This window comes from Vipera berus, assembly GCF_964194415.1.
Source record: "Vipera berus genome assembly, chromosome: Z".
Taxonomy (NCBI): domain Eukaryota; kingdom Metazoa; phylum Chordata; class Lepidosauria; order Squamata; family Viperidae; genus Vipera; species Vipera berus.
In genome coordinates, this window is record NC_138205.1 from 78,364,388 (window position 1) to 78,389,953 (window position 25,566).

General features: G+C 37.0%; 1 protein-coding gene across 1 annotated transcript; it reads left to right on the forward strand.

The window, feature by feature from the left end:
• Positions 1–298: 298 nt before the first annotated feature.
• TGM4 (transglutaminase 4) lies at positions 299–21,871 on the forward strand (the record flags this gene model as incomplete). The annotated part of the gene is made up of 14 exons (XM_081346238.1): positions 299–329; positions 1,024–1,203; positions 3,314–3,420; positions 4,967–5,096; positions 5,958–6,076; positions 6,977–7,084; positions 10,110–10,284; positions 11,636–11,774; positions 15,887–15,990; positions 17,386–17,637; positions 18,002–18,298; positions 18,876–19,045; positions 20,022–20,158; positions 21,044–21,871. 14 exons carry the CDS (start codon positions 299–301, stop codon positions 21,183–21,185), a joined length of 2,091 nt encoding a protein of 696 aa, XP_081202364.1. The 3' UTR covers positions 21,186–21,871.
• Between the last annotated feature and the right edge of the window lie 3,695 nt (positions 21,872–25,566).

Consider the following 25,566-nt stretch of genomic DNA (forward strand, 5'->3'; position numbering starts at 1 on the left):
AGTATTTGATGTTCTAATATTAGACATAAACTAAAAAAATATGTATATTACTGGACTATGGTTTAACCCAGACAACACCTATAACGGTTTTGATTTATTAACATGGGTTTCTAGTGACACGGTTAGATCCAGAAAAATCTCTGCTATAAATCCTGCCTTTTAGAGAAGAGGGATTTTTTTCAAACATTGAATGGAGCTCCCTCAACTCTATTTAACTAGTTGGGAATGGGAACTTTCTTCCACAACACATGCTCCATATTGTCAGATTTCAGTATTATTTCATATATTCTTCACGCAGATGGAGGCCACACTGGGCATCTTTCTTAAAGGTATTATGGGAAAGTGCTGCAATTTGTAAAAAAGAAAGTAACTGGGAAAGAAAAATGCCAGCTTCAAATCCCTAGAGAGGGGCACGCTATTAAGGGCCACCAAAACTTCTGCTATGGTTCCCAGAGCCCTGTTGGGAATATTATATTATCAATATAAGTAATATTTTGGGAAGTACCCAGTCTGGCAGGAAGTAGGATAAAGCATGGAGCTAGTCTACAGTCACTGTGCAACGATAAAAGCTCCCTCCCTGAATTCCTTGGAGCCTTTACCTAATTGTTCCCAAGGGTTAGCTCCCACACTAAGGAGATTCCTCTATTACAGGTAGAACATAATAAAGTAGTTAGCTTAAACTTTGCATATGTGGGTCTTGTTTGTGCCTGAACTTGTTCTGTAATTGCTGTATGACAAAAAATATTAAACATATAGGGAACAATCATATTCTCATTGATTAACAGGAGTGAAATGTGAATCAAAGCAGGGAATAAGCAGGAAAATATTACTTATATTGCTAATATATTACAGTTTATCTAAGGATTATTATCGCCTGTCTCATTTAAGGGCTGGGTACAAATGGAAGCAAATAGCAGAAAATGTATCTGTCAGGGCATGTTTGTGCTACATTTTGCTGCAAGGAGAGAAAAGGCAATAAAATCAGTTGGGGGAAAAACCTTAAGCATTCTTTGTTATTTGCAGGAGAGCCTCTGAAAGCTGTTGGGGTTGATTTTCTCAGGGATGACAACACCCATCTTCATCATACCAAAGAGTTTACCCATAGTAGCCTAATTGTGAGACGTGGGCAGGAATTTCAGTTAAAAGTGATATTCAGCAGGGAGCTGCAAGACAATGACAAAGTCACTCTACAGCTGAGCATTGGTAAGCATTGGCAGCTACTCTCACCAAAAGATGTCAAGAACCTGATGTATTGATGTAAAATATACTGCTCAAAAAAATAAAGGGAACAGAAGATAAGACATCCTACTATTAAATACAGTACATTGTGTTGTTTAAGTGTTCCCTTTATTTTTTTGAGCAGTATATAATAATTAATAAAATGAAATGGATAATAGAATACTAACTTTTCAGAGTAGCTAAATGATTTAATCCATACACCCAAGCATTCCTTGCCATGGTATCAAGATGGTCTACTTACAATTTTTTTAGGATGTGCATTCACAACTGAGTTTTCATCTTGGGGTTGACTGCTACTAAATAAGCTGCAGCCAGAATCCAGCATGAAGCTAATGTTTTCTCTTGAAAAATGCAACCAGCTCTTTTTATGAAAAGTATGTCACTTGGAGGCCGAGTCTAAGGGAAACTGGATGTTAGCAGGATGCCAACTGCTTGCTCTACCCTCCATCAAACTGAAGGGGGCAGTGCCTTTAAATAATTTCTGCTTTGGTTATTGGACTAATCAAAGTTTAGCTAGAAGTCAAATGACTTGCTTTGTTTTATTTTTCAGGAGAGTATTGACCTTGTGGAAAACATCCCACAAAGTTGATATAGAATTCCATTTGGGCACACACCAAAACTAACTCAATTGTGTCTAGCTCAGGACACCAACTTTTCTGATTCTCCTATCTTAAGTGTAGCAGTGCTGCCCTTGCTTTTCCAACCAGTTGCTCTTATCCACAAAGGCAATTCCCCTTACAACCCAAGCAGCTGCTGTGGCTTGAATGCTAAAAGTCACCAAAGAAAGAAAAAGGAGCAAGCTAGCAGTCTGAAGTGATTGCTGAACCCCAGTTCCTAGATCCTTCTTCATGAGGTACAATTAGAGGGGATTCCTGAGAGCTGCAACTCAGCCATTTATCAGGGGCATGGGTGACTACCCTGTTCCTATGATAAGAGAAAGGTTGGGAAAGAGGAAATAAGGAAGAAGTGAAGGCTCTGCCTTGCATTTTATATTACTCTCCCATCTTCTTTTACCATAGGTCATCCATGAGCCACCCAAATTATTTTCCTATCCAGTCACTAACTGAGTTCCTTGGGTTTCTCAACCCATTCTGTTTTTTCAGCATAATGTTGCTTTTCGCTTTCATTGAATTGGGTGGCTATTGGATAAATAAAATAAATAAATATATACCGTAGCTCATAAAAGCTCTAAAGGTGTTCTTTTATTAAGGGAAATTTACACAAGACTACATCACCCTGCAGATGCTCTTCTACAGCCTATTGGAACTAACAAATATAATTTAGCACAGTTTCTTATCTGTCTGCAGTAAAAACTGAATATAATTACTCATATTATGTGGTGATTACAAGTAGTCCTCGACTTATGACTACAGTTGAAACAAAAATTTCTGTTGATAAGTGAAATATTTGTTAAGTGAATTTTGCCCTATTTTATGACTTTTCTTGCCGCAATTGTTAAGTAAATCATTGAAGGTTATTAAGTTAGTAATATGATTGTTAAGTGAATCTGGCTTTCCCATTGACTTGCTTGTAAGAAGGTTGCAAAAGGTGATCATATGATCCTGGGACACTGCAACCGTCATAAATATGAATCAGTTGCCAAGCATCTGAATTTTGATCATGTGACCACAGTGATGCTGCAACAATCATAAGTGTGAAAAATGGTCACAAGTCACTTTTTTCAATGCCATTGTAACTTTGAACGATCACTAAATGAACTGTTGTAAGTCAAGGACTACCTCTAGAAGGCTGTTCAATGGATAGAGTTCTTATTATTCTCCTAGATGTTTTATCCAAATGCTCTGTTTAATTAATTGGTGATATGCATTGATTTACTTTGAAATGTGTTAAGCCAGGCTTCCATTTTTAGAAATCTCCCAATTCATTTTCTTTGCTAAGATCTTAGACATCTGTCCCCTAATGTTGCTCTGATGGCATCATTGGTGCAATTTTATTTATTTTTATTTTTATTTATTTATTTAGAATCTGTCAAAGCTGGAGACAGAACACAAAAGTTGCTGCCCTACCATTCAGATGTATTAATGTTACTCTAAATAAATTTATATTTTTTTAGGTGAAACACCAATGCCATCCAATGGGACTTTCATAACCCTGAATGCAAGGGCACAACAAGATGCTCAACCATGGCATGCTAACATTTGCCAAACAATCGGGAAGGAGGTATAAAGTTTTGGGATGTTCTTCATTGAAATGCCAGCTTAAAGCTGTGTTTCTTAACTTCTTCTAGCTATAAATTCCCCAAGGAAGTTAGATTGTATTGAGGAAAACCTATGAATTGTAAAGTCAGCATATCCACCAGACATAGGGTGAAGTGGCTTACTTTGGCATCTTATGCTTACAACTTTAGCAATCTCAACAAGTAAAATTGTGTTAGTTTTATGCAGGAAACAAAAGCAACAGATAATCTTCTGGCTCCTTAAATAGTAACACTCTTGCTTTCAGATAAGTATAGACCAAAATAAATTTTTACTGAAGGCATTAAGTAGAATCCTATAAAAAAATACTATGCATGAATAACAGTTACAGTGAGAAAATAGAAAAGGAGGAATGATGAAAAGAATGATAGGAGATAGAATTAGTTTTGAAAGTGAATGTAAATAATTTAGCTACAGAACTTTCTGATAGAAAAGAATATCTGTAGCTCATGGTTGAACTGTGGAGTCCTTGGAGCTCTCTTACTTGCTTGTTTGCAGATATTTCGTTACTCAACTAAGTAACATCATTAGTGCTCAGTGCTTTGAACTTTCTGTATTGAATAGCTGGATAACAAATATAATGTGTTGACTATTGTTTAATGTCTTGAAGATGAATTTGACTCTCTAGAGCTGTTTCATTAGGATAATGATCCTAGGTGAACTCAATCCTTATGAGAAGTGTCACCATATGACAGATCAATTTATAACAACCTTCCATTTTAAAAATGCAAGGAAGCTTCTAACAAGGGGAGAGTACATTTTCTGAAATAAAGAATTTAGCATCACTGCAATACTGATGCAGAAATTTGCATGAAATAGTGAAGTACATTCTAACTTCTGGATGATCCAAAGCACTGAATATAAATAGTTGCACAATTCTACTTTATCTCTTCTCAGAAAGAGGTAAATGTGTTTGCATCTGTTTTATGCAACTATTAGATCACATATGCAGAATCTTTTATTACTAAGGTCTACATTAATTGTCTTGCGGAACAGTAATGGTATGTGGGAATGAACTTGGGGAAAAAATGAAGGCAAAAAGCATGCTCTTCTTAATCTTTTCAAATTCTTCCTATGCTTTTCCTGCACTTGCAAACAAGGTGCCTGTTAAGGGACTATTACCTAGGCTGTGGGTCTTTATCCTGTCTCCCGTGGTCAATCCCACATATCATTATAAGAAGACACATACCCAGGGCTTTTTTTCCTCACAGAACGCTCAGAACGGAGTTCCGGCACCTTTTTTGGATGGAACCTTGTAGGGTAGGCAAGGCGGGTTGTATGACATGTGTGAGTTCCGGCACCTTTTTCTTTTACAAAAAAAGCACTGCACATACCAAAGGTGGAGGAAGATAAAAAAATGGCTCACCCATACTCTGACCAACAGTTATTTCTATTCATACACAGCTATGTACACACTAGCACACTTTTCTCAATGTACATCATCTTGCAGCATTTAGATATTTATCATGTACAATGTTGTAATGTTATAAATATTATTTTTCTTCTCTTAGTGTGTAATAGCTGTAACCAGCCCAGCTGATGCAATTATTGGAAAATATCTTCTGAAGGTGGATACAGGATCTAATATTTACAGTCCTACTCAGAATTTTATCTATGTTTTGTTTAATCCTTGGTGTCAAGGTAATTAATACAACCTAGAGTGGCTTAAAAGCTATCACTAGTGTGTGTGTGTGTGTGTGTGTGTGTGTGTGTGTGTGTGTATGTAATTTATTATATCCAGCTGTAATTCAGTTGAGGATTCCAAGTGATTCACAGATACACTTAAAACATTCACAGAAAAAAATAAATAAATAAATAAAACTGTATATTAGCAATAGTAAAATAGCAATTTAGAGTCTTGTAACTCTCTGTGAAAGAGCTCCTCTATAAACATTTTGCAAAAGCCAGGTAAGGAGTGAGTCAATTTCATTTTAACCAGGAGGCCATTCCAAAGGATGGTAGCTGCAATCAAAAACCAGGGCCTCCTGTCTCAATTCCTGTAAGCTGGGAGGCCATCTTGGGAAACAGAGGGGCCTTGGTCTGATTCAGCAGGGCTGTTTTTATAAGATATGGATACAATGAACTCCTGAGAGACAGGAATTTCACCCATTAAACAAGTAGAGATTTGGTTAAGAAAAAGTAATATTCAAGTGACTGAATACTGAATCTTCTGTAATGAGAGATAATTCCTGAGTAACTGTAGCTGGAATAAGAAAGCCTAGAGCATATTAATAAGAAAGGCTCTGAACTGAAATTTATCAGTCTGCTTATGTGAATATTCACCAGCTTATTTTGGAGACCAACAGACAATAGTTTTGGTATCCAACCCAAGTATGCGGTTTCCCAGCCAAAGAGATTCAGGGAATTACCCTGAATAGATTCAAAACTATAAATAAAATAAATCAACCTCCTCCTCCATCGCATTACTGATGTTCCTATTGGATATTTCATTGCATCAGATCTTGGTCACCTAAATGTAATGTGCTTATATCTCTGTTTTAGCGGATTCTGTTTTTATGCCGGATGATGATGAAAGAGTTGAGTACATCCTCAATGATACTGGCTACATTTATGTAGGATCAGTAGCAAATATTCGTGGAAGGCCATGGAATTTTGGGCAGGTAAGAGAGAATTTCTTATTTATTCCCCTCAACCATTTATGTTTCACCATGTAGAAGAAGATGAAATAATTTTGAAGGAGTGCAAAAGCACTAAGGAAGAAAAAAAATAGCAAGTTCAGTCCTTGAAAGGAGAAATGTTGAGAAAGAAACTTAAAATAACCCCATCTTGATTCTGTTTGGTGTAAGAGAAGGCAGAGGGAAACTACAGCAGGCTTTCAAGATTCTTGTGTTATACTTACACAGTATAACATGCATACCTGAAATTCTTGAAGTTTCTATTTCCTCACCTGGTTCCTATCTTGAGAGGCTGACACCTGTCTTTGTTTCTCCCAAATCACTCCATTTCCTCACTTTTTCAGTAACTTGATAAAGAAAGTGCAGGATATAAAATCCTTCTACTTAAATGACTAGAAAAAACAATGATCAAGGAATGTTGAAATTCTGGTCAAGAATATATATTAAAGTGGAGTATGCTACAGGAAGTGGAAAATTTCTTAAATGCCATTGCACTTCTCTGTTGTCATAGGTGTTTCCCACAAAAGCTACTTAGTCTGACCACAATTGTTAAAGTGCTAATAAAATTACAAATGTATGTCTTTATGGTGTCTTTAAATGTCAAGGATGATTTATATAAAATGTCAAGGATGATTTATTGGAAGCTTTATCTCTATAATATATGAGTAATACATTAAGAAAGACACTTTTTACATATTGTGACAATGTCTTCATAAAATCAAATAATCATTCTTTGCCTTTTTTCATTGTTAGTGTTGGATGTTTTCTGTTTTGTATTTTATTCTTGTTGACAAATTAAAATAAATATGTTTTTTAAAAAAGAAATTATTTTTACAGCAGTGAAGAACATCAAATAATCATATTTTGACTTGTATTACAAAACAGTTTGAAGATGATATTTTGGATTGCTGTATGTACCTTCTGGACAAAAGTCAGCTCAAGCAAAGTGCTAAAAAGAATCCGGTGATCATCTCCAGAGTCATGTCAGCTTTGGTATGTCATTAAAAATGCTTTACGCTAATCCATGTTGTAAATCATGAAACAGAAATCAGTAAAACTAATCTTCCCATCAATCTGAACCTTAGCCTAAAAGTGTGAAATCTAGTGCCTGCCAGATATTTTAGCCTACAACTCTTGTATTCACTTCCCTATGGCCCTATTAGCTGGGGCAGAGAGTTCAAGTCCAAAGCATCTGCAACCCTCAACATACCAGTTTTATGTTTTCTGGTGCCCTATCACAATTGCCAAAAATTGGTGGCATGTTTACTTGAAGAAGGAAACTATAAAACCTGTAATAGAACACCATGATTTCCAAAAATCCATTGTGGAAAAATGTCTTTAAAATAGTGCATGTTCTGGTGATATAAAATATGTCACACACACACACACGCACGCACGCACACACACACACACACACACACACACACTTTCAGACTGTTGGACTTTAACTTTGCCTGCGCTGACTGTCAACACATACATATGCCTATTGATTACTACAGATGACAGATAAAGCGTTTTGCATTTTTACCTAATTTCCTTATCTAAAATACTTATTATGCTTGCCTCTATATAATATGCCATCTTTGGTTATTTTAAGTGCTTTAATCACCCCTCTCACAGATCAGCTCTCTTTGTTTTCAATCTGTGCCATTTCAATTCTCTGGGTCTTCTCCATTGTGCAGTTACAAACGGTTACAAACAGTGAGAGTCAGGTCTGCTTTGTCCACCTCCCTGAAGCTTTGCACCGGCACACCACAGGGCTGTGTGCTTAGCCCTACCTGTACTCTTTATACACATATGATTGTGTATCATCTGACACATCCACTGTGATAATCAAGTTCGCAGATGATACAACTGTGGTGGGTCTTATTATAGGTGGGGATGAGACAGCCTACAGGGCGGAGGTACAAAAACTATCCATATGGTGTAGTAACAACAACTTGCACCTAGACATCGGCAAGACGAAAGAGATGGTGTTAGACCTCCGGAGAAAAAAGGAGGAACCTGCCCCACTTTACATCGGGGAGGACTATGTGGAGAGAGTTTCCTCCTTTAAATTTCTGGGAGTCTACCTCTGTGAAGATCTGACCTGGAACGTTAACACAACCCAGGTGGCTAGAAAGGCCCAACAGAGGCTTCACTTTCTTAGGGTCTTGCGGAAGAACAGGGTAGAACAATGGCTAATGACCCTCTTTTACCGGTCTACTATAGAGAGCGTCCTCTCGTATGGTATTGTGGTTTGGTATGCTGGTCTGACAGCCGCAGACAGGAAAGTATTACAGAGGGTAGTGAGCACAGCACAAGACATTGTGGGCTGTCCCCTGACACCACTGGATGACATCGCCAGGGCTCGTTGCCTTGGAAGAGTGAGGAAAATTCTCAGGGATGACTCACACCCTGGACGGTATCTCTTTACTCTCCTACCATAGGGTAGGAGATATAGGAGTATAACCAGCCGTACCAACAGGCTGAAAAACAGCTTTTATCTGTGGGCTGTTAGGCTTTTGAATGGGATATAATCTCTGTGAACCTATGCAGAATTGACTTGGGAGGCCGGTGTGTGGTATAGTTGGTTCACATGGTGTGGTAGGATGGAGGGTTTGTTGTCACTGTGTGTTGGGGGAAGGGAGCACGGGGAGAGGCTCAGCTAATCTCAATGTGCAAATGTTGTACTTTGACAATAAAGGTTTATTTCAAGTCCAGTGTATAAACTGACTGAAAATGAAGCCAACCTAACAAATTCTTTCTAGATTTTCTTTGATTTGGCCACAATGATGGCTTCATGTTTGCTCTGGATTCTTTGACCCCAGCCCCTGTTTCTTGAATTAATTTGCTTTTATATTTCTTCTAGTAGAGAAACTTAACCATAAAAATAAAGAAAGGAAAACAATATAGTTTTAAAAATTCTTCCTATTAGTTGAGCTTGAAGAGGAAAGTGGCAGAATATTTATGAATCTCACCTTCAAATAGGAGGAGAAGGAGACGGGTCCATCACTGCATGGTTCCATCAGAAAGGGCCAATTTTTCACCTTTCTTGTTAAATTTCTTTAAAAACTTGTTAATAAAATGGTAGTAGAGGAACCCAAAGGAAGCATCCATTTTAGTAGTCAATAGGAATTTAGTGGGTTGCTTATAAGGAAGTAAGTACAGCATGAAAACTAGACATTCTAGCTTGAGCCTCCACAATGCATAAAATACTCCTTTTGACACATGGCCAGAGAGCATAGGTGGAATTTATATTACCTGCCTGCTGGAAGTGGATTGAAAATGACATCATGCGTTCCTGCCCTCCAGAAATGGTGAGTGGGTTATGTTGTGCTAGAGAAAGCTGTACAGATCTGCCCTTGTTCTCTCTATATAATGGAGGAGAGCATATTAAAGACTCTTTGCTCTGAAAGAACTTAACTTACTCTGGATTTCCTGTCACTATGCTGTTCCCTAAACAATGCTTGTACTTATTTTATTTTAAATAAACAACAGCCTGAAGAATATTTTTTCCCAAAATTAATCCTAACTTTAGTGTTTTTCCTCTCTCCATGCATTCTTTCTTCTTACTCTTAACACAAACTGTTGTATTTTACGTACATGCAACATGATCACAGCATAATGGTCTTCTAGTTCATTAGGCAGCCAATTGTTTGCTAACAGTTACAATTCTGAAATGTACTTTGTTAAACTAAGCAAATAGGCTTCAAATGGAGAGGAAACTGTCTGTAAAAAAATTCTTATAATAAGAATCAGCATCATTTCAGTATTATATATGACAGGGGAAGGATGGAGGTCATAAATCTAATGACTCTAAAAATGACTAGACACACAAGACTTGAGCTTTTTGCCTTCAGGTTTCAAAAATGCAACTCACAATTTCAGCACATCCTCTATTTGCGTATGTGAAGACTATCTTGTGCTGTTATCTTGAAAATGCAGTATGCATTCTAGCCTTAAGGAGGATGTTATTTCATAATGTTATTAACCGAACAAGAGATGGGAGGCTTTATTCTCATCGACTCTTTCTTAGGTTAATTCTGACGATGATCGTGGAATTCTGTTTGCAAACTGGTCAGGACGTTATATTGGTGGCACAGCTCCTTTGGCCTGGACAGGAAGTGTCCCAATTTTGCAACAATATTACAAGACACAAAAAAGTGTCCTATATGGTCAGTGTTGGGTTTTCTCTGGAGTGCTTACCACAGGTAAGATGAACTCCTCCAGGCAGAAGCTTTTCCTGCATGTTTTTATAAAAACATTTATTAATTGTTTTTTATGTAAGAAAATAAACAAAACTTTCATAAACCAGTTTAGTGATCTACATTCTAGGAAAGATAACGAGATTCAGGATTCTGCCTACATGATCTGATTGTAGGTTCCTAAGACACATTCTTGGAATTAGGAAGATGGACCAGATTGACTCTCTGCTCTGATTCAGCAGATTCTTCTTATCCTTAATCAGCCAGACAACCAAACTTTATTATTTCAATACAGGTTTTAAGTGTAACATTTTAAAATATATAATACATTAGAAAAGAGTAAATGATTGCATAAGAGAAAAATTCATAATATCTGTAAAAAAATAAAAATAAACACACCCTTGAGTAAAACTCCTTAGAACATGCAGTTTTCTTGGCAATAGTACAGATGTGGCTTGCATTGTCTTCTGAAATATTTTGTAAAATTTCTCAGCCTTGCCATTCTCTGATAGTTTCCCATCCAAGAAGTGACCCAGATCTAACTCTGCTTAGCTTACAAATGCAGATGAGATCAGTGAAATATTGCCACCTGCTGAAACTATAAAACCCATCATCATGTTAATCTGCTACAAACTGTAGAATAATTTAACAGGGCAAAATCTGCCACCAGTAGTGAAATTACTTTATTATGGGGAAAGACATTTTTCTGAATGTTAGCCCAATTATTTTCACTTTAAGAGATAATTTGAAATTCTAGATCAAATGTTTTTTTAAAAAAAACATAATAAAACAGATAGTGAGGCATGTCTTCCAAAACCCCAGATCTGGAATCATTTGTCATTTTCTTAAAATTGTCATAAAATTGTTGTTCAGGTCACATGCATCTTTAGCCAAGTTCAAGTTTTCAGAATAAGATTGAGGATAACTTTGGGCAGGACAGAAGCATGGTTGATTATGCCACAGAGAGGGACTATCTTCTTATTTCCAAGGGTACCTAAATCAGAGTTGGCAGAAAATAAAGTCAAGGAAGAAAAAACACTCTAGAGAGAAACCATTCTACTGGATATAAATGCACTTACTTTGAAAAGCAGTTGAGTATTTTTCAGGTTTAATTTTCATTAAGAGACAGAGTTAATTTGGTTTAATCTAGCAGCTTCTTCTGACATATAAATATCTTATAAAACCATTCAGCACTATAGCTATTTTAATATAGTTAGGTCTTTTGCACAATGAACTATGCCTTTAAAAATAGTATTCATACACAATTAAAATCCTGCATTATAAAAAGCAGTGATTGTTGCTAAAGACAATAAAGCAGTTAATGAAGTGAGCACTAACAGCTTTCTTTTTGTCTCAGTTATGCGCTGTCTGGGGATTCCATGCAGAAGTGTGTCAAATTTTGCTTCAGCTCATGATACAGAGGAAAACCTTAAAGTGGACATTTATTTGGATGAAAAAGGAAGACAAATAGATTCATTAACAAATGATTCAGTTTGGTAATTATCAATATATATTATTAAGAATTTTTTTTCATTGAAATGCTAATTTATGAAGAAAATAGGTGGAGAAGGAAAATCTGTATTATTTTTCATTATGCAAATATAAGGTGAATCAGGGACTAATCATAGTCAGTGTTAAATAGCGGGTTCTTTGGCGCAGGAATGAAGACGCGGAATGGAGTACAGGGTAACTCATGGTTTATTTCGTGCATGAACTGTACTGGGGAAATGGCTGCAACTAGCTGCAATATATAGTCTAGCCCCTAGGCGGCAGCCAATAGGTTTGAATCAACCATTGCTGCCGGGAGATAGCCAATTACAGCACAGGAGACTTGTAGTCTGGGTTGCTGGAGAGCGTTAGCTGCTCCAGCAACCCACATGGTATTCCTCAAAGAGCCCAGTACATAACAGTCAGTTTACTGCTTTATATACAGTATAGTCTTATGAATGATTACCCAGCTCACAGCAATTTCAACTGGGTTCTGTAGAGCAAGGTAGTGGCCTGTGTGATTAATGGCGCACGAATCATACAACTATAAATCTAAAACAGGAAGGTTGTAAGGGAATATCTATTTGGACTGACTCTGTGAAATTAATCATTGTGAGGGCAACTGACCACCAACTGACCACCTGACCAGAAAATATGAAAATATTGCTTTGAAAAAAGCAATAAGTAATGCATCCTTGGTAGGTGCTTGTGTGATTACAATTTTGTTTTAGAATATCTGGCTTAGTTTAGTGCTACACTTGTTTTGCAGCTGTCTTTCATGGCACTCTTTTCAAATTTGGATAGCGTCTTATTTGTAAGCAGTTTATGTGGACATATTGCTTATCTAGAGTCTTTAGTTTGTGCTCTGAAATTATATGGCCAACTCACCCAGTGTGTTCTTTTGAACTACCCCACTATTAGCCCCCCTTAACACAAAGACCCTGCAGGAGAAGGTAGTATGGACAACTGTTGGAATTAGCAGAGTGAGAGCTGTGGACTAGAAACACAAAACATTTGGTGTGTCTTTGCATAATAGATACAATGCCCTTGCTGAACTTAATAAGGCTCAACTACTTGTAATGACGGTCATGACTCAACTGACCAGGGGATTTTGATTTGTGAGGAAGAAATTGTTTTGGATAAGGGAAGATGTGAATCAGGTATTGCAAATCAGTCATGTGAGGTGAGCAAGATAGCTAAAAAGAAAAGCCATGCTTTGGTTGGTGATTCAATTATAAGAGGTGTCAGTTTAGGAAAGGAAATGGAGGTCTTGAAAAAGGTGAGGGTCTGCCTTGTGCTACTGCCAACAGAGAAAAAAGGCACATTGTTAAGATAGTCAAGAATGCTAGTAAGGACAACAATGTTGATGTTGTTGTACATCTTGGCACTAATGACCTGTACAAAAAGAATATACTTTCTGCTCAGAGAGATTTTCAGACCTTGGGGCAGGAACTTAGCATGATAGGCTGTAATCTTACTTTTTCAGAGGTTTTTATAAGGAGCAAAAAAGTGTATAACGAAATTCAATGCATGGCTAAAGAAATGGTGTGCTGCAGCTGTCAAAAAACCCAACACAGACCCAAGCTGCATTAACAGAGGGATAAAATCAAGTATTAATAACACTTTAGAATGCCTTGGTAAGACCACACTTAGAATATTGCATCAAGTTTTCGTTGCCGTGAGACTCTAGAAAGAGTGTTGAGACTCTAGAAAGAGTGCAGAGAAGAGCAATGAAAATGATTAGGGAACTGGAAGCTAAAACATACAAAGAACACTTGCAGAAATTGGATATGTCTGATTTAATGGGGGGGGAGAATTAGGAGTAATAAAATAGCAGTGTTCTAATATCTAAGAGGCTGCCAGAAAGAAGAGGGAGTCAAGCTATTCTCCAAAGCACCTGAAGGGAGAAGAAGAAGCAATGGATGGAAACTAATCAAGGAAAAAAACCAACCTAGAACTAAGTAGAAATGTCCTCACCTGAACAAATAATCAGTGGATTGACTTGCCTCCAGAAATTGTAGGTGTTATAACACTGGAGGTTTTTAAGAAGAGATTGGACAACCATTTGTCTGAAATGGTATAGGGTTTCCTGCTTGAGCAGGGAGTTGGACTAGTAGTACCTCCAAGGTCCCTTCCAACTCTGTTATTGTCTTAGTCTGTTAATTTTGGGTTTTGAACAGAAATGGCACTTAATGTTGTAAGATCTAAAACTGCTACTTTTTTTAAAAAAATCTGTTATTCTTTTTATGTTTCCTAAAATGCTATTCATGAAGGCCTGGAGAGTTTCTTATATTCTAGAACAGGGCTTTTCAGCCCTTTCACAGATTGTACCACCTTTAGGACATGAGTACCACCTGTGGCTTAGCAAGGTGTCAAAAACTTGATGATCAAAAGAAAAAAAGTGATAAAGTACCGTACACCCACTTACCACACTCTCATATACTTCTCCCAAAAAGCCTTTCCTCTTCTGATTCTTTCTCCAGTGTCCTTTTCCCCCTCTTCCTCTCCCACCAAAACTGCCTCCTTTTATATCCTCTCCTGTCTCTGCCCCCTCCTCCTCCTTTCTCTTCCGGATGTCTCACCCCAGCAGCCCTGCAGCTCCCAAGGACTCTCTCATAGCATGGTGCCGCTTTAGCTCGTTCCTTCCCCCCACTACACTTGTCTAGGCTAGGCAGGGTTGTGTACTATCTGCCAGATGCCAATGTACCACCGGGGGTATGTGTACCACCGGTTGAAAAGCCCTGTTCTAGAAGATGAATGAACAGTTAGAATAAACCTTTGCTACCTTCTTGTGTAGAAGAAATGTATTCTGAACATAGCTTCTTTGTGTCCTGTTACTACATTAAAAACTTTTTTAAAAATCCTACTGTTTCAAAAAAACAGAGAAGCAGGAAAGCAGCATCTTAAGAGGCAGAACTTGAATGACTAGAGCTGGTTCTTCCCCCATCTCATTAGCCAGAGCAGAAAAACCCTCTTCATGCTTTTTCCAGTTTGCTCGGCACAGTTCTAAGATGGCGGCACCTGGAATGGCTGCGGCTGCATTGGCTCTTGAAGGTGAATAGTTTTGGGAGGGATAGTAAAGGCTATAGGCCACATGATCAGGAAGATTTTAATGTGTTTGAGCAACATGGTGGAACTAAGGTAACATACAACATACGACCGACAATCTTTGCTGGCATGGCGAGTTTCTAGTTGTTTTGGTACTGTTGGTGAGACCGTTAAAAGTCGTTGGCGCTGTTTGAATTTGTTCTACCAGCAGCAAGATCTGACTGCTGGCCCAGTGATGGATTCTACTGCAAATCAGGGCTGTTTCCAGAGGAGGCAGAGGAGGAGAGGACCTGGAGCTTATGGAGCGAAGGAACTGGATGAGGCTGTCGGCAGGCCCAGAGGAAGAGAGAGAGGCTTTTGGAGGAGTTGGTGGCGGCGGCAGCAGTGTGCTCCAGGGGCGAAAAGAAGCAAGGCCTCTTTAAGGAAAGGGTGGAAGAGTCAGCATCAGAAAAAGGAAAGAAGGCGAGGTTGTCAGAATACAAGCTAACTTGAGGGCTAATCCACATGGAGCCCCATTTCCATCTGTCCTGTTTGCCATCGTTCACTCCCTGGAGACTAAAATGGACAATGTGAAATTTGAGCGGGTCCCGAACAAGGAGTATATATCGGAGGTGGTGACCCTTTGAGAGCTGTATGCAACGAAATTTCATTTTGATGTATGCTGATTGGTGTACATTCAAAGTGACAATAAAGTTATCATCATCACTATGGCACACAGTTGCCTCTGCAGGTTTTGAAGAAGTCCATCATCCTCTTTCAAAAGGCTTTGAAGCTTTTCAAAAGGCTTCTTAGGTTCGTTCAAAGTATTCAAAACCATTTTGGTATTAGACTAGAGAAAGATCTAATACAATCCAAGGCTGTCCATATGTGCTGGGTTATAATTTTCATCGGGATGGGCTATAAACCTCATATAACTTCCAATGCACCTGGAGGATATCAGTTGGGGGCAAGGCTGTTCTAAGCAAGAGTGGAGAATGTGAAGCCTGTCCACATTCTCTGTAGTTTACAAATTAAATAAAATGGTTATGATTTTCTATATTTATTTGGAACTCTAATACTTATCTACATGTAGGAACTTTCATGTATGGAATGAGGTCTGGATGAAAAGACTGGACTTGCCCAAAGGCTTTGATGGCTGGCAGGCAATTGATTCCACACCTCAGGAAAGGAGCGAAGGTAGGACACCTGTTATTTGCACAAGCTAGTGAAAGATTTAACATTTGGTTATATTTAAAATCTATAAAGTTTGTCCTCTCACAGTTCATCTCGTATACTTTATGCCACATCCATGCGTATGTTATACTCTGGATAAATTGTGCATATTTTATTTATTTATTTATTATTTATTTTATTTTATTTATTTTATTTTATTCAATTTATATACCGCTCTTTTCCCGAAGGACTCAGGGCAGTTTACAGGGCAAATTAAAAAATACAATATACAGATTAAAATACAATTAAATTAATCACCTTGAATTAATTAAATCCTTGACCGGCGGGACCCTGAGGAGGCCTTCCCTGTGGGAGCGCACAGGATGATGGGAAGTTGACGCTGGCAGCAGGTGCTCCCTAAGATAATCCGGACTCATGCCATTTAGGGCTTTATAGGTCATCACCATTTTACTTATACGCATAGACTGTGCTATTAACTTTACTTTTGCAGATAATCAGGGATAGTGAAGTGAAACTATGGAAGGATTGTGCAGGAAATAGTGGATAAGACAAAATCAAGTGACTTGGTCCCCCTGGAAAAAAAGTTTTGTTCAGAAATGTAACTTTAGATCTGAGGGATGGAGAAGGCGAGGCATCTGAAAATTGTTCATGCTGGACTACTGTGAGTTGCAGATTAGCAATAGCCTGAAGACTTTTCCCTTTTTCTCCTTACATTCCCATCATGTCTTTTCCATATTGAGTGTTAAAAGAGACAAAGAATGATAGGCTAAACTTAGGTGGGCCTCGGTTTATCCAGCATGTTCAGCAAGGTTTGGGGATTTTTTTCCCTTCTATTAACTTTTGCGCTATGTAACTTCTATAGAGACAGAACAATATTCCCAAAACCACCTACCAGGCTTGGAATTACAACCAGAATGGAATATACAAACTAAATGTGGATTAATTATCCATTCTTTCTTTTTTCAGAGTTGGAATGGCAACTTTGAAACCAAATTCAAGAATGTAATGTAACAGATGCCATAGGAGAAAGGAATATTATTCTTAGATCTCAGTAAAGCAATTCATAAAACTGAATTGGTTCAAGGGAATACTCTATAGTGCTATCATGTTTCTGATACAATGGCCAAAGAAAAATCTATGTGATATGAAAACATAATGTTTTTCTACAATGCACGTTGGTATACTGCTTGCCATCATCAGAAGTTCTTTGATAATTGTTTATTCCAGCATTTTCATAAGTACAATAAAATTCCTGGTTACAAAGACCTGGTTACTTTACAAATTGTAGCTTACTTAATGTTGTTTATTTGCATACTTGCCATGAAACTCTGGATGAACACAGAAATGCCATTTGTTGGGTTTACTAATAAAGTAATTATTCTCCATTCTTCTGTGTAGGAATTTTCCAGTGTGGCCCAAGCCCAGTCAAGGCCATCAAAAGTGGACAAGTCTACCTTCCCTATGATTCTAAGTTTGTGTTTACAGCAGTAAATGCAGAGAAGATCTTTTGGTGTGTAAAAAATGAGAAGAGCGCAAAAGACTGTATCAAGCTGAGGGAAGAAATTAATGCAATAGGGAAAAAAATCAGCACTAAAGCTATTGGGAAGGACATCCGTGAAGACATCACTACCCAATACAAATTTCTGGAAGGTAACCCACCGGTGTATTTGATATTTTCTATCAACAGGGAAATTTATTTTTTCACCTAATTTATTAATGGTACCCGCTTCGTATTTTGAAGTGTGCACTTAAGCTGTAAAAATATGATTAAAACAAACCTGTGTTTTAAAAATCATTCAGCCATAATTGTCAGAAAGGCAAATCAATAAGGAACAACCTTTTCATTGCTAACTATTCGTGCATGGGAGAGCTCTTAGTCTGAAACTCTGAATGTTAATCAACTCTTAGATACAGACGTGTGATATTTATAACTGATAGTGGAAATGATTTCTGAAGAACTGAATTTTTTTTTCTTCTCCTTGGGATTGGTTGTTCTTTTTGTTCTGTTTTTAAGATACTGACAAGGAAAGAAAAGCTGTGGAAACTGCTTCTTCCTACCTTTCAAAACTTCCAAGCCATGAATCTATATCACCTCCTAACCTGCTGAAGACAAACCTGAAACTTGGGGTGGAAGAAAAATATACTTTGTGGCCTGGACAGCCAGTTGACCTGAACATCATTGTAGAGAATGAATCTGTGGGCAGTTGGAGTGGCTGCCTTTCTGCTTCTTGCCAGCTCGAATCTTACACTGGGAAAGTGTATGCAGACCTTTCAACAATCAAGCAGATGGTCCAGACTGAAGGCAAACCAGGTGTGTGTGTGTGTGTGTGTGTGCAGTGGTGTAGCGTGGGGGGTGCAGGGGGGGGCGGCCCCACCAGGCGCAACATCTGGGGGGGTGCGCTCGCACTCGCAGCTCTCTGCCCCTGCCTGGCTCACTCACTCTCTCACTGCAGTGCTGGCTGTGCGAATCCGATCCGAGCCGCCGAGTCGCCACCCACTGTGGAGGGGGGTGTGTCAGGCGTGCAGTGCGGTTAGGGGGCGCAAATTACTTGCCTTGCCCCGGGTGCTGACAACCCACGCTATGCCACTGTGTGTGTGTGTGTGTTTGTGTGCGCGCATCAAGAACTAGTATTTTTGTTATAAACAGTCTTTTTCCTTCTCACCATCACCTAGACTTTTTATTTGTAGTGTTTTCTATAGGAACATAGAAAATAGAGGAGCTGTGTCTTCATTGCCTTCCTCTTTGCAGCTTTCTTGATATTTCCATTTCAAAAGCAGAAGACAATATATTTTTAAAAAGCAACGAAATTATCCAAATAAAGGACACAATGAGTATGTCTTCTGTGAACTTGTCTTTCTCTAGCTGTCTCTCTTCTGTGTTGTTGCAGTTATTCAGATCCCTTGGCAAATAACAGCTGATGCTTACATGCAAACAATTATGTCTATTGAAGATGAACTTCTGATCAAAATCAATGTTATTGCTGAAGTTCAAGAAACCAATGAAAAATTCACAAAACAGTTTACTTTAAATTTTGAGCGCCCACCTCTCAAAATTGAGGTAAGAAATTAAAATCTTCAAAGATCACTGATAAATTTACAGTATATTGTTTTCTTTGCAATACATCTGAAAATGATTACTTTCTTGCCTTCTTCTGAATGTTTTTTAACTTCATGGTATAGTCTACAACAATGGAATTTCCCATTGCTCTCAGGTATGAACCAGATTTGATCCTCTTTACTTTGAGATTAGCTTCGGTGACAACAAAAAACCCCAGCTATTCAAAGACAAGGTGTGGTGGTGATTGGTATTTAGAACACATTAGACAACATATGGCCCACTGAGTCTTCTTTTGTCAATATTTATTTATTTAAAGAGAGAAACAACATAACTATTGATGGGCAAAAAAGCAGTGGGAGTGGGAGTGACTTTCTGCTAGCTTCCCTTTTGACTTTGCCTGCTGAAAACTGACAGGCAGCATCAAAAATTGCAATTGTGATTATAGCTAAGTGCAGCAGACCTGCAATGGATGCAAATTTGTGAACACAACTGGTGGGAATATCTTAAAATTTCAGTTACCCAGAATAATAGGTCATGGATTTTCTACATATACTTGTTAAGTTACTAGATTTAAGTTACTAGTACCTTGATTCAAAAAGGGTGGCTGTTTGATACAACCATTTCAGCTAATTGAAGGTTGCAAACAGACAAGAGAATATTGATGAGGATAGAATTGAGTCAGCTTCCTACATCCTAATGAATTGGATTCAAAGAAAATGCTTCTGAGATTGAATATAGACCTCAGTGCAAACTTTGGGTGATACTAAGTCTAATCAATTAGTGTAGCCTCCTGAACTATTAATGCAAGGACTTCCTCTCCATCCGTACTCAGTCTTAAACATCTTCCATATAGTGGATTAAAAAACCCACTATTATTATGTTCCCTTTACTATCTTTGTATTATATTTGTCTTCTACACTTCTGCATTTTTCTTAACTGAATCTGGTTAGTTAACTGATTCTTTGATCCTTTTTAGATGGCAGACACTGCAAAGGTTAATCAAGATTTTACCTGTGCATTTATTTTCAAGAATACATTATCCATTCCATTGGAAAACTGCAAGTTGTATGTAGAAGGCCTGGGCATTTTTATGATGGAAGTATTTGATCAAGGGTAAGATTAAAATAGCTGAAACACAATTGTTTTTTCTTGTCTGACAATAGCACACTGAAGCAAAGTTAGCTTTCTGGACTTACTGACCTTAAGAATATCTCTTCTTTCTGTACATGTATGCTATTTTCCTTTGCTTTAAAATGTGGTACACCGGTCCCTTGGTAATTTAAATGTAACCATAACCACCTTGCTGTTGTTGTTATTAATGCTGCTTGTTCAACAACTGAACATGCTCACAGGTTGCTAATAAAGCACTAAGAAGCTTCTTATTTAGGTTATTCTGAGGTACGGACCCCTTATGAAGCATAGGACAATAATGCAAATTCCAATAGAGGCTTTGGAGCATATGGTGGCATTTTTTTCTGCAACTTTTTAAGGCAGTCATAATTTTTTTCTTTGAGATTCTGTGGCTGCTTTATGTCTTTTTCTTAAAATTGTCATTGAGGATAACATTAAATTAAGAGGAGGACAGGCTTAGAACATGGAATAGGAACGTTGCAGATGGGTGCAGCATTCCTGCCCTACATACCTAAGAACATAAGGAAGCATCATGTAGAGCTTTTGTACCTATTGTTTAGAAGAAGATATGCATACCAAATAAGTGGTGTTCAGCTACAATTCCACTTATAGATTATGGCAAAATGACCTGTTGCATGCAGATTTTAATTAGAAGTTCTATCCTCAAAAGATTTTTAAAACTAATTTTGGGATTGGCAAGCACGTTCTTATAGTCTCTGTGAGGCCAGAAGTTTGGCTAATGAGCGTGTAACAGATCTATTCCTCTCCCTCCCTCCTGCAATCAATTGCATCGGTCCTGTACATATACATATACGTACACATATACATATACACATATACACATACATTTTATCTTTTTTCTCTTAGGGACATAGGACCTGGTAAAATCTTTAAATCCAAAATAGTGTGTACTCCAAAGAAGAGTGGACTGAAGAAGATAGTGGCCAAACTGAATTCTACCCAGCTAAAAGAAATAACCATGGAAAAGATTATTACTATCATTGAATAGTGATGACGGTATTCTCGAAGATCATCACTTGGTGGCACTAGAGATATATGTTATAATTCAAGTCTCTAGATTTTGCTTGCAGCCTTGATTGTGGATGAAAAGATTATAAAAGAATTTAAGTAGCTTCAGGAGATTACTATTTTGATTTTATCTAATGAAGATTTAATAGGTTATTGAAATATGCTTTTATGTTTGCAGAATTCTGACAATTTATAACTACTAAAGCCATGATATGTGAAATCTGGAGTCAGAAGGAATTGTCTGTCTTCCTTTTGTGTGATGTTAGCAATATTTATGTCTTCTCTTCTCATTTTATAATTTGTAACTGTTCCTCACTGTAGGTCTAATTGCTAATATGCAACATGTTACAAAGCTGCATACATTTTATGTTCTTTCATTTATAATATGTTAAGTAGTATTTGATATATTAGACTGGCTTCAAGCTTACTTTCCATGACTAATGTAACTGACACAGATTTCAATATTCTTTTCTACACATGTATACTCTATGAATATGATTCACTATGAAGCACAAACTAGTTCCTAAAAATTCTTTAAGTGGTTATATTACCAAAAGTAAATTATTTCTCCTAGTTCCAAGTATATTTCCATATACTGTACTTTCTCTACCACTTCTAGTTAATAGTTAAGAATTAATAGTTAAGAATTAATAGTTCCTATTCAATAAAAACATGTTTTCTCAATCAATTCTTCTTCTGCTATTCCTTTTGTTACTCGCTTTGTAATAATTTTTAAAATCAATATATTGATGTCCTTGCAGCTGATCAGTACCCATTGGGAAATATGGGAATGTCTATATCATCTGGGCAGAACCATTTATTTCTTCATGCCTAAAAAGGAAGAATAAATTGTAGACATTTTCACAACGCATGCATAAACAGAAGATTTTAGATGGGTTTGATGGACACATTCTAAAGTTCTTTGGTATTCTGAAAGTTTTCCTGACTTTGTCTTAGAAATTTTGTTTCTGCCCCTCCCCCCATTGCACAACCTTCAAAAAGAAAAATACATATACATATAACTGAATTAAAATATTACACCAATTGGATGTAGTGAAACAGGCTTTTTATCAGTTTTGCCACAGTTCTAGTAAAACAGGTAGAAGCAGTGTGAGATAGACAGACTGTGTGACTGGAAAATTTATATTTGTGTAATTGTGTAAAATTTATGTTTGTGTAATTCTTTTTTAAAAATAAACTTCCTTGTTTATTCCTTGTGGGGAAGGTATTTTCAAGTTTGAGAAGATTCCCACATTTGTATGTTCTTTCCAAGTTCTCAGAGTAGTCCTCTTTACTCTCTAAAACCAACCTGAGTAGTCTGGATGGACATTCACGTTTTGTCCCCCTAAGGATGTGAAAAGGTTTTAAATCAATTAGAAGTCTTCAATTAGATTTCATATCAGTTTTAGCCAAGAGATTGGAGGAATTGAGGACTATTTCAGCCTTATTTGCAGTTCATTCAGAAAAAAGTGTTGTGTTAATTATCCTGCTTCAGAGATTACATGTGCCAACAAAGACAACACTATCCCCACAGAACTAGATTTCAGTGCAGACAGACCTCAACTTATAACCATTTGTTTAGTCACCATTCAAAGTTACAATGGAACTGAAAAAAGTGGCTTATGACCATTTTTCACACTTACAACCATTGCAGTATCCTCATGGTCACGTAATCAAAATTCAAACACTCGGCAACTGGATAGTTAGATATGTAATTATTTAAGCACAGCATTGTAATAATGCCGCTTGGGAGGGGCCCCCCGAAAGCCCTAATAAGCAGGCATATACATAGAATGAAGGCTATTGCTAAGCACATTGATTTGTGCTTTAAATTGTAAGCCGCCCTGAGTCTTCGGAGAAGGGCGGGATATAAATGGGATTAAAATAAAAATAAATAAATCATTAAGTGTAAAAAATGGTCACAAGTCACTTTCTTCAGTGCTATTGTAACTTCAGATATCACTAAATGAATGGTTGCATGTAGTCAATATTATAATTAAACTCATCTCAATTCCTATTTATGCATTTTTAATACTATGCTATATCAGTGTATAGCACTTTTATGTACCAGAACCATAACTTACAGTAATACATTGCTAAAGAAATTTTCTAGTAAAAGCATGGCTTAAAATGTTAAAAATTCATATAGCATTAGAAAACTATTGAAGATAAACCTTGACACTACCAAATAGTTGATTTTCTTTTCTACTTTCACAATTCTCTTTTACTTTTCACTATTATTCATGTTTGCAAATTTTAACTTTTGCAAAAGCTTTTGGGAGGAGAGGAGGAATAGAAGAACCTACTGTATCAGTCTAAGTGGAAAGTATAACAGAATTTCAAAATTCTAACTACATCTTCAAGATACTTTATCCATCCATTCAGTTCTCAATAACCTGTTTTTGAAAATCTTTCATTTAGATTTTCATTCATTAATTCATTTTTCTTCTTACATTTCCATAAACCCCTCACTTTGCCAACCATGCTGATAACTTGTCTTAATGTACAGATGACATTACTTTAGCTAAGAAATGACACTGAATGACTTCAATGCAGTAGATACTATGATTGTACAGGCATGCTGTACTGTATGTATGTTTAAGGTAAACCTTCCCTTCACCATCCAAGAGAAAGGATACATAAAGGTACAATTATAAGAGGATGGAAAAGTAAAAGAAACAATATAGCTACCTACACTTTTCTTTCAGCAGCATCTTTGTGCATCTTACCATGAATTTTACATCTGTGTAGAATCTTGTTCAAGAATTTAAATATGAGGAGGGTTTTTGTATGTGTGTATGTGAGGACTTCCACCCAATCTGTTTCAGATGCACAAGTTGGTGGTGCTATTCTAATTATATAAGTAAATCATACATATAATACAAACAGATTAGCTAGCATTCCACTCTTGCATTCACCAATTCAAAAAGAAATAGCCAGTTATAAACTAGGTTCAAGTTCATATTATATCTGTTTAGCACTTTTAGTCTTTTAAAAGACTTTTTAAGTGAAACTGCTACATAATCTTCGGAAGTTTAGTGTCCCCAAAGGAAAAAGAATAAGAAACAATAGTTTATTTTCTTACTATTGTAAACAGTTTGGCCCTGCCATTATGATTGCTTCTTTTCATTTCAGTTATTTGCTAAAGAGCAAGAGACAATAATCGTATGTTTCTTGATCATGCAAATACCTTTTGATGCCTGAGAAAAATTAAGCTAGCATGGCAAAACAAAGTTACCTTAAATACAAAACATGGGCTACTTTATTTTTCTAAAGAAAATTCCCTATATTCCTGTTATGGTAACAGCTAAATTCACCTGCCCTGTTCAAAGGATAAATCAACGTCAGACAAGAGCCAGCAAACTCCAATGAGATCTCTTGGAATAAAATGTGGAAAGAATAGTATCAGCAATATACCTAATGTTCTTTGTCCATGCTCCTGAAGCAGTTCCTTATGATTATGGTATGCTATGAAAATCTGGAGTTCATGAAGCTAGCTTTATAGTTACAACCACAATTGAGCCCAAATTTCTGTTGTTAAGTGAGACATTTGTTAACTGAGTTTTGAACCTTTATATCACTTTTCTTGTTACAGCTGTTAAGTGAATCACAGCAGTTAATAAGTTAGTAAGGGGATCGTTAAGTGAATCTGGCTTTCCCATTAATTTTGCTTGTCAAAAGGTTGCAAAAGGGAATCACAGGACCTTGGGACACAGCAATAGTCATGAGACAGTTGCCAAGCATCTGAATTTTGATCACGTGATCATGGGGATGCTACAAAGGTCATGTGAAAAATGGTCATAGGTCACTCTTTTCAATTACGTTAAAGCTTTAAATGGTCATTAAATGAACTGTAGTTAAGTCGAGGACTACCTGTATACATGGACAATCAATTTGTACATATAGAATTCTGTATACTAGCTATGGTTAACTTTCACCAATTCAGTTGATCTACTACCGATATGACCAGATTTGCATCCATTCTATTGTTCTTTCAAATATTATCTTTTTGATTTTCTTATGACAATTCTGACTGATTTGTTTTAGTTTTCCAAAATACTCACTGCTTCCATAATTACATCCCTTGAAATGAATCAAGAAAGAATGCTGCATAAAAGAACGACATCCTAGAATATTTTCAGAAAATCCTGTTGTGTTAATACATCAGGTGTGAATTGCTAAATCCTGTTTGGAATTAAATGTTTAAATGCCTACTAATACTTGCAATTATTTGTTTAAAATAGGGCTGGTAGAGCTGTGGCATTCGAGTTAGGGAATGCAGAATGGTCAATGTAGTTCTAGAGGAAAATGGATTTTTCAGTCTGACATGAAATGAACTTGAAAAAGATAACCAAACAACC